At 46.7% G+C, this 10,297-nt stretch overlaps 1 protein-coding gene across 1 annotated transcript; it reads right to left on the reverse strand.

The window, feature by feature from the left end:
* Positions 1-778: 778 nt before the first annotated feature.
* sall2 (spalt-like transcription factor 2) lies at positions 779-10,236 on the reverse strand. Its single transcript, XM_035954747.2, has 4 exons — positions 9,905-10,236; positions 8,046-8,213; positions 2,460-6,322; positions 779-2,144 (listed from the first exon to the last, which is right to left on the reverse strand). The coding sequence occupies exons 2-4, from the start codon at positions 8,119-8,121 to the stop codon at positions 1,842-1,844; spliced, it is 4,242 nt and encodes a 1,413-aa protein (XP_035810640.2). The 5' UTR covers positions 8,122-8,213; positions 9,905-10,236; the 3' UTR covers positions 779-1,841.
* Between the last annotated feature and the right edge of the window lie 61 nt (positions 10,237-10,297).

Genomic DNA, 10,297 nt, shown 5'->3' on the forward strand with positions numbered 1-10,297 from the left:
CTCGGTTTATATGACACCTGAGAGGGGAGCTTTGATTGTCTTGACAGGAAGCAGGGATCAGCGACATCTGCATGTGATGGATCTTGACAGTTTGGCTCAAAAACAGCTACAATTCGAAAAATAAAAACTGCAAAAAAATTGTCATATTACAGCAGCGGAGGTGCCAAAAAATACTGTAAAATAATCATCTCATAAGAATGCAGTCCTTTTCCATGATTAAAACACAGCTTGTAGTTTCATTTTTAAATCAGATCATGCGTTTTTCTTGGCTTTCTCATGTTTAATGACAGATATTTACATTTGTAAAAGCAATGAACCCAATAAACATGGTGGAATATTGCTACAGGACAACTAATCAGATGTAATACTGCACAAAATTATCATTATTAGTTGGGTTTTATGATGTAATTTCACTTTTAAAAAACATCTCATTTTTTAAAAAAATTAAAAATTCTTTTGCAAAGCTAGTAATTCAGTTAGTGATTTAAAGATTCTACTGTTATTTATGAGAAAACTATTATTTTTAGATCATTAGCTTGTGCGTTAAACTTCACATAAAAAATGATACATTTAACCGTTTTAATGTAAAAATATATCTATTAACCTTCAAAATTAATGGCTGTACCTTAAACCACAAATAAATATGATCATACTTCCAACAATCTAGTGTTAAATTTAGGTCATAGCATGTAGTTTTTACGTATGATTTGTTTTTGTTTACATCCACCAGTTTCATTGTTTGTAGTGGAAAGCTATCTCTAACAAGAATGAGCAAGAATTTCTTCCCAAACTGGTTTTTAATGTGGATATATTGAAAGTACAGCTTACAACAAACAGACATAGACTTCTGATATATAGATAGAAACTTAAAGTTTTAGTAACTTTAGTAACTGAAAATGTGGTACAGATATTACTTTTGGACCAAACAACAGTCATAATATTCACAAAGCTGAAGGGCAAACATCACACAAAAGATCATGTCCTCGCTGGGCTCACAAACACTGCAAGTGTGCTTCTGGTTTGACAGGACAATATTAAAATAGAAACCACAATGACATGAGTGAGTAGTTTTCAGAACCACAGGATGAGGACAAGAGACTTAACCATCCCTCCTCATAACACATTCATATGGTTGGCCTTGTTTGCGCTTACAATGCAAAATTTAGTCACACTCACCCGATTTTCTCTTTCATATCATTAGAAAGAGTGTTCTAGGTTGTAGCATTTGCCAAATAATTTCTTTTGGTTAGCTTGAGTCTCCTTTGGTGCCAGTTGGATGAGATTTGGTACATGGCACAACAGTCATAAAATGTTTACAAAATGACATACAAGTATTTAAGCTAGTTCTTTTATTGTACTTTCTGGTGACTGATCCTGATCACGTCAGCTTTGTTCAAAATGATAAACCGTACCCATCTGGGCTAGTTGGTGAGTTAAAACTAACACTATGAATTATTTGACCCTGGTCTGCTATGAAACACTGATACAACAGGGATACTTTTTTTCCTCATATCCAAACATAGATTTTTTTTTTCTATTCGAATGTGCTTCAGTCTGTTTAGAACTTCAGCCAGTTAAAGATAGTGTCACTCATATTGTAACTCCTTGAATATCTTTTATATTTATTTGTACAATAGTTGTCTCTTTTTTAACACAACAGGACCAAGCTGATTGACTCACAACTTTTACATACAGACATATTACTCTGACTATCAAACTGACAGGCTACCTGAAATGTGTTAAGGAAGCAGTACTATGTAAATGTCCATACAGTTTCACCAACAGGTAAGCAATGATTGAAAACACCAGAACATTTTTCCAGCCAATCAGGCGGACTCTAGTTATGACCCTTCATCGCACTCGTCCTCGGCTTCCTCAGAGGCCCTCGGATCCACCTGCGATTGACCGGGTGATTTTGCCGACTCATTTTCTCCTCGGCCTGCGGTGGTCGGGTCATCGGTTGGCTCAGTACTGGTGTTGAGGAAGGCTTGGTACTGGTTCCAGAAGCCCGCTGAGCTCCTGGTGGCTGGAATGTTTAAGGAAGTCATGGATGTAGAAGAGGGAAGCTGGTCAGCGGAAGAACGGCTACTCCGGGCTGGTGGGCGTGATGTTTTGGTTACCACACCATGGTGTTTCATGTGCCCCTGGAAAATAATAGAAATTAAAGAAGACTAAAAATGTCCAATACAATGCAGTGTAGAGTAAAATCCATGCCTAGTTTAGTTTAACATGACTTAAGCACGCATTATTTTTCTTTAAAATGCCCTTTGACTAAAATTTCAACCAAGCATTAAAGTTTTTGTCCTGCATTGCTATTTCCATTTCTATCATATACAGTTCTGTTGAAGCTGAAAAACAGTTTTCACCTCTTGAAAAAAAACCTCTACAATTACTCTGCCAACAAACCCTAATACACCTTCGACAGAAATGAATTTTATGGCACATAATTTCTAACTAACCTTCAGTCCGCTGCGACTTGCATACTCTTTTCCACACTCAGCACAGCAGTAGGTTTTCTTCTCGGGACGAGACATCGGAGATGGGAGCGTTGGAGCGAGGCTGATGGGAACGGAAGCATCCAGTGCTTCACTTGGAGCCAACCCACTGATCTTAACGCCTTCCCCCCGATCCTCTCGCCCATAAGAACCAAAATTGAAGCTCTGACGTGTCTCCCTTACAAAACCGGCTCCTCTCTGTGGTCCACCACTCACTTCAGCACCTGTAGTGTCTGTAGTTTCCAAAGTTGCCGTCATTTTGGGGTCCTCGTCAGGCACAGTTGCTTGGTCTTGCTTTGGTGATGCAGGTGGAGGAGACTGAGCTTTGTCTTCTTCCACAGGTTCTGGTGACTGAGGCCTTGCGGAGATTGAGTCTGATTCCAAGGTTGCCGTAGCATTAGCATCAGAAACATCTTGACTTGGGGTGGGACAGGTGTAAGCAAAGGGAGCACCGAGAGCAGGTGTGCCTTGTGATTCCTCCAGGTTTGATTTAGAGCCAAGGAAGGCATCAGAGGAGGTAGATGCTTCACCCTCACCACAGTCCCCTACCAGAGAAGTAGGCGAAACTGTGGCTTTGGTAACACTGGAGGGAAGTGGTGAAGGGGTAGATGTAGGAAGATGGACATCAGCAGGGGCTTGTTGTTGAACTTGGTTGTCTTCAGCAGTTGGGGAAGCTTGATCTGTCTGCTGGGAGACAGGTAAGGGGACACTGACACAAAGGACAGGGGGGTCTGCACTGCCTGGTGGTGGAGTTTGTGTGGTGGGATTCATGAAGGGGTCAGGGCTAAGGTCAGAGGGGGGTATGTGGTCTGGGCTGCAGGATGGAGACTTGTTGAGATTTTTAGTGAAATCAGCTGATTTCATACTGCCAGAGACATGGATGGACCCAACTGCTGGAGACTGAAACTGTGAGCTTGGCGCTGGACTCTTAGTGTGGCCGGCTAGAGGAGGCGTTTTACTAGACACAGTGTTTGGGTCAGTGGACTGAGACTGAGATTGTAGCAAAGGTTTGGCATCAGATTCAGTTGGCATCTCATGTGCAGAACCCTCTGAGCCATCTGGGGGCAACTGTCCACCAAGGTGCATTCGGATGTGGTGCTGAAGCACCAGGGCATTAGTGAACTTGCGCTGGCACAGCGGGCAAGAGTTTTGGACACGTGCATTGGGTGGTCGGGCATGATGAGTGGCGAGATGTGACCGCAGGCTGCCTTTTGTCGAGAAGGATCGTCCACATATCTTACATGGAAAAGGACGTTCTCCGAGGTGCGTGGCCTGGTGCAGCCGCAGTGCTCTGGGACAACTCAGCACCCGAAGACACACCCCACACTGATTGTTTGTCAGGTTAGCAGCTGGACCTGTGATGCTGAGCGATGGTAGCATGACCCCTGCCATGGCACTTGCTCCATTTGCACTCATGCCAAGGGCAGCAACCATCTCACGGGTGAAGTTTGAAACAGAAGTGGTGACAAGACTTGAGGACTGTGGGGATGCCATGACATATGTAGTAGAAGTGCTGGCATTTGTGAAACAACTGTTGGCAGACAATGCTAGGGAGGTAGTGTTACTGCTAGATAAACTCTCCAGCACTGAAGTGGAAGTAGAGGAAGAAGTCCATGGAGAGGGGGAGCAGGGAGGGGCCTTCTCTAGTTTCTCCACCAGCCTCTGCAGCTTGGAGGTTTCAGATGTAGGAGTTGGGGTAGCTATTGAGGAAGGCAGGGAGGATGACGTGGTGGTGGTGGATGGAACTGGGACTTTAGGAAAGGAAGAAAAAGGGAATGAGAGTTGGGAATGACTGGAAGAAGCAAGTTGGTGGGAGCCTGGTGTAGAGGGTAGCGCAGTGCGTAGCAAGCCTAAGGCTGGATGGTTGTAGAGGGATGAATGTGCAGCTGGGGTAGAGGATGAAGTAGAGACAGATGGGAAAAGAATTTTAGGCAGGTGAGCTAGCTGGGAGTAAGCTGCAGGAGAAAGCATTGGGGCATGAGGGGGAGTGTTTTCATCAAAGTGCTGCTGCTTGGCACCTTTAAACAACCCAGTGATGGTGGAAGATGAAGACAGGGAAGGGTTTGAGAGGAGGGAGGTAGCCAGAGAAGAGGTGGAGGATGAAGAGGAGGATGCGTGGGATGAGCCAGATGCAATAGAAGCTGCAGCTGCTACAGCTGCAGCCCTATTGAGCTGCAGGAGAGAATGGGAAATTAAAGCCAGATCTACACTAGGAGGCAACGGTAGTGTAGATGGTGCAGATCCTCCAGAGGCCCCCAGAGAAAGCCCAGTGCTCGTGCCACTGGCCTCCAAATTATCTCCACATGTTTCATCCTCGGCCCTGCTTTTTCTCTTCTTCTGTATCATACTCATGCTGCCAGTACTGCTACCACTGCTCATTGTCTGTCCCATATCTGATCCTCCAGTGGCTCCTAATGCTACTCCAAACAAAGATGGTGGCAGAAGTGAGAGTGAGAGCTCTGGATTTTGTTCACGGTGGCGAAGGAAGTGCACTTTGAGGTTGCCCCGTGTGGTGAAGCGGCTGAGGCAGACTGGACACTGATAGGGTCGTTCTCCAGTGTGAGAGCGGAGATGTATCTGCAGAGCAGAATCACTGCTGAACATTTTTCCACAAAAGCGACAGCCATGCTGGAGACGGCCAGTAGCATTGGAGCTGGATGCAGATGAAGAGTCTCCTCCTCCAGAGACAGACTGCAGAGCATGTGGTGAGTTTGAGACAATAGATACTGATGTGGGGAGGGATGAGTTAAGGAAAGACAAGCCACTGTGCCCACTCACTGAACTGGTATTTGAAGATTTCTCATGAAGATAGCGATTGGGTAGAGCTAAAGATAGGGCTAGCGGATAGGTGGAGGAAGCCATGGAGATGGCAGCAGAGGAAGAGGTGGAGGGAGCCGAGGATTGAGAACTCCCTCTCAGATAACCATGAGCTCCTGCGGTCCCTCCTGTTCCTTCCAGCTGTGGCTTGTGAGGCTGGAGGATTTGAGACAAGGAGCTGCCAGACTGTGAGGGTTTATTGACTGCTTGAGAGGGGAGCAGGGAAGAGAAACATGCCAGAAGAGGAGCAACAGAGGTGGAAGGCTGAGGTGCACTCGGCTGGGTTACTGGGCTGGATGCTCTTTTACTACTCTCCAGGCAGAGCTGAGGCAGGGGAGGCAGGAGATGCTGGGACGGTGCATCTATGCTGTAGGAGGCTCCACCGAGACGTAACACCTGTCTACAGATCTCCTCTGTTATCTGCATCTGGTGGATCTGCCTTTGCTGCAGCACCCGGAGCTCCTCCAGGATCAGGGCGATGCTCAGCTGGGTCCTGGAGGGTGCAGCTGAGGCAGATGTGACTCCTGGGCTGGGGGTGGGAGTAACGGGACTTGGGGGGCCCTCTGGAACACGACTGGGGCTTCCAGGGTGTGGCGGAGGACATAGGGAGGCAGAGGAAGATGAGGAGGAGGAAGAGGTGGTGGTGGTGGCTGACAGCCCCAACTTGGGAGAGGCCATGTGTGCACCTCGGGAGGGGTGGTTGAGGGTACTTGGAAAAGATGTGGAATTCCAACCGGATAGTTGAAGGGCAAGTGGACGCTGCGTTTGGGAAGAGGGAGGGAAGTCAGGAGAGACGGAAGGCTGTAGATCTTTGAGGGGTGGCTGGGGAGGTTGTCTGGGTGAACAAGGTGGCGGCGAACCTTTAGTGGGTCGAGAGGAGGCCTGAGAGCCCTTGAAAGATGAACAAAGAGCAGAAGGCAGCTGGGATCTTTGAGTAGAAGAAGATGGAGAACACAACGGAGAATCCACGTTATTTGGAAGGGAGTCTGACTTCACTGCCAAGTTGTCATCTGGGGAAATTGAAAGAAAAAGAAAAAAAAATAGATAATGGTTACAATCTGTATAAAATACATTTTAAGGAATTCAATAACAGCTACTGAACTCCAGTAGTGACAAGTAAGTGACTTTTTTTAGGCAGCTACTTGATGTCACAAGTAGGAAATGGAGGAATTCAGTTGTGGAGGAGGTTAATTTTAACCTCTGGGTTTAATTTCCTCCACCTTATCATCCACCTGTGCTTGTTTTGTTGCTCTTTGTCCTGTCAATCCTCATCAACTGCAGCCCCTCCACCGCCGTATAAACACACACACACACACACACACACACACACACACACACACACATGCAGACAGAGATTCCACTGGTCTGCAAGAATACACCGCTCACCCGCAGAGGAGCCCACCTTGTTTCCAGGGCAACACACACAAGACAATGGACTTTACCTCACCCCCACCACCTCCACCACAGCCCCCGAAATAAAAAAAAAAGAAGCCACATCCTAAGACACTCTTCCATCCCTGCCTCGTTCCCTTTCTTTCCACTTCCATTCAATCTGTCTTCCTTTCATCCCCTGAAGAGCCCCTCCCCACCGGCAGCTTGATGGGGGGGCTCGGGGTGACGTCCTGGTTGGATGCTGGATACTGGACACTGCGCTGGACGCCTGATTGGCCGGCAGACTTGACCTTAAACACACTGGGGTCGCATTCCTGATACGGTTTAGGGGCAGGCAGAGGAAGAGAGGTGACGGGCAAAGAAAACAAGCCGGACAGTAGACAGACATGATGACTCACAGGCCGTCGACGAGCAAAGTTAGCCCAGGAAAGCATAGAGGGACAGAAGTGGAAACAGCTTACCCATTCCCATCAGTACACGACACAATAAAAGCTAAACCTTTGTATGCACATGCACACACATACACAACTTGGTGCAGTTTGCTGGGAAGCCACAATCTTATGACACAATGCGGTCCCTATTCCTGTAACTGGAGTGGACAGACACACACACACCGTCACATACACACTTCTTCGTGGGTATGTTCATGCTTCAGTGGTTAGCAACAAAGCTGAAAAGGGACAATGGGGTCTAATGCTGTTGCAGTTAGAGCACCTTATACAGTGCCTCACAAAGTTTCCTTTTCCTTCACCTTCTTCGTCCGTTCGCCTTTCCCAAACCCGTCCACTGCCTTTTGCGTGACACATTATCAAATTCACTAAATGTTGTTTTCCCACAGATATTTCTTCGTGGATTTACTGTACATCTCTGAATCCTGGGTGGTCTGTGTCTTTGAACCTGGCAGTGAGGGGGGAGTGAAGATACTTGGGTTTTTATGGGGCAACGGAGGCTGCAACCACAGCGAATGAATTAAAGACTAACAATTCCAGCAAGCCTTAATTTTCTGAGCATAGTAGCATAATATAGACCTAAATATAGTTTGGCATTCAATGCAAATGGGTTGAAATCATTGATATATATGACTGAATTCCAAAACTGCTGTTTCCCAAATAACATCTTGCCAAGCTTTGTTCAAAATGTACAATGCAATACTGAATGATAAAGCCCAGTTTCAGTCTACAAGTTACACATATACCATAACAATAATGTAGGCCTGCTTGCACTGACATTTCCACAAACTCTGCACCCTGAGGACTTCTGTGAGGTCAGAACTTCGCATCTAATGTAAATCTCATCCAGCTGAGTGACCAGTATTCTGCTGACACACAGTCCATGTCTCACCATGTTCAAGTATCCGACAGGCACCGAGGGTCAGGCTCATAAGCTGCTGGGGTCGTTTCTGTTTCCGACGGGACATGCTGCTGCTGCTGCTGCTGCTGCTGCTGCAGGATGGGACCGACGCAGGGGCGCATTGGCCAACACACAACTTTTATTCTGTCTCCCTGCACGCTGAAAAAAGTAGGTATCTAAATTACTTAGACGAAAAAATGAAGACAAACTAAAGTATCATTTCCAAAAAAAAAAAAAAAAAAAAGTGACAACATGTTGATCCGGGTCGGTTAGACTTAATAAAGCGAATCCACGTTGGTGGCATTGTGGTGCAGAAAGAGTGAAAAAAAACACGACTGAAGAGCCAAAGAGGCATGTGTGACAGTTTCTCTCAACAAGTCTCCCTTTTCTCAAAACTCACCGTTGGCCCTCCTTCTCTGCACACACACACACACACGCACACGCACACACACGCACACGCACACACGCACAACTCACTTGTTCATCCACTACTTTGCATTCAAATGGCGAGTGAACACCCCGTCTTTTGAGCCAGGAGTCCACTGCCTCTCTTCAGTAAACCCTCATACATTGAAGTTCATCACTATGTGGCCCTTTGCTGAGCTTCCTATTATTTGTGAATAAAATAAAAACCTCCCTTGTGCGCGTCTTTCTGTGCGTAAAAGAGGAGAAACTGTGCGTACAGGTGTGCGCAAAAGCCAAAAACATCTTTAAAAAAAAAAAAAACATGCATTCAAACATATACTGTGCCACATGCAGGGCACCTTGTCGCACACACACACCTCTTGAAGCCTTTTCGAGGTGTTTAAATGGCTTTGTGGATTTCTTGTTGACTCCCATACAGGCGGCTGTGTGAGCTCAGTAAACAGTGAGGCTGAAATGAGGTGGATTTTTTGTGTGTGTGTGTGTGCAACAATGGCGTTGAGGGCAGCACAGCTGAGTGAACATCACCCTCTCAGAGCCTCTCCAACACATAAGGCCACTGACTGGAAGCACAATGCTCCCTTTTCACCCTCATCCCGACTGCTTAACCACGTGGAGTTTAGGTAGTGAAAGAAAAGACACGGGCAGAGTGAGGAGAAAAATAATTTTTCAACCCGGGCCCTGTGACAGCCTCCCTCCTCCACCTCCCTCCCCGTCTCTGTGGGACTCGGACAGAATAATAAAACGCACCCGGGGTTTGATGTAAAGTCTGAATGATTGAAATCAGGTAATGATTTGAGTCTGAATTATTAAAACAGGTCCTCCTTTGTTGCACAGTGGCGGCCGCCAGTTCATTTCACAGCCAGTAATAGACAGTTAAACACTGAATTAATGTCTCATTTCGGTGTTGGGCCTGACTACACTTGTCTATGCAAACCAATCAATGATTTCCGAACAATATAAGCTGGGGACTAAATATGGAATAATTTGGTTATAAACCTGTGCGTCATTGCGCAATCGATAATATTTATCCAAACAGAAACAAGTCATAACTCCAACTGCTGTCAAACAGTCCAAACAGAGAATATCATCGCTTTTTAGGCAAAACTCCATTGTGCCAACAAGGCATTCCTGTTGTTTTTTTCTTTCGTGCCATCTTGCCAATTTTACCGCGTCCGCGATGCTCGTTTCCACCAATGTTTGGAAACGAGCGCAAAAATCCGGCGGAGAAATGCGCGTCCCCGCTACTGTACGGAGACCTGTTGCACGTTACGCGCGCTCCCACATCATAACAAGTTATGATTCATAAAATATTATGACTCCTCCGACAAAAAAAGAAAAACACAGTCCCGGATGTGCATTTCCCCCGCAGGCCGCGCGTCGCCGACACAACCGCTGCGCAAATACGGACACGAAAAACAACTTACCATGTTTGAAAACGATGATTTTTGGCAGCGATATTGTGTAGCCCGATGACAGGAGGGAGGGAGGGAAGGAGGGGAGGGCGGCTCGGGGAGAGCTTCTGTTGGGGGGGAAGATCGGCTCCGTCTGTCAGCCGGGACACTGGCGCAGCATTTCTCTGTTCACTCCCAGGGATGCGCAGTCGGACAGCCGCATTTTTTTTCAATTATTTATCTCCGTCGTAAATCGCGTTTTTCTCTCCCCTGCTTATGACAAAAGGCCTATTATGGCTGAATGTATTTACTCAGAGTCCGGCGGCGGAGCAGGAGCGGGGCGGCGCACGGAGCTGCACTCGCCACAGGGGGAGGATTATTTTTCTTGGCTGTACGTGCTGCTCTTCCTCCTCGCTCTTTGTATTT

Source organism: Amphiprion ocellaris, chromosome 10, assembly GCF_022539595.1.
Source record: "Amphiprion ocellaris isolate individual 3 ecotype Okinawa chromosome 10, ASM2253959v1, whole genome shotgun sequence".
Classification (NCBI taxonomy): Eukaryota; Metazoa; Chordata; class Actinopteri; family Pomacentridae; genus Amphiprion; species Amphiprion ocellaris.

Excerpts from the sequence above, each read along its gene's own strand:
- sall2 (XM_035954747.2), bottom strand. The coding sequence starts at position 8,121 with ATGTCCCGTCGGAAACAGAAACGACCCCAGCAGCTTATGAGCCTGACC. Across the intron at positions 6,323-8,045 it reads CTGTCGGATACTTGAACATG|ATGACAACTTGGCAGTGAAG; the intron begins GTGAGACATGGA and ends CAATTTCCCCAG. Across the intron at positions 2,145-2,459 it reads CAAGTCGCAGCGGACTGAAG|GGGCACATGAAACACCATGG; the intron begins GTTAGTTAGAAA and ends ATTATTTTCCAG.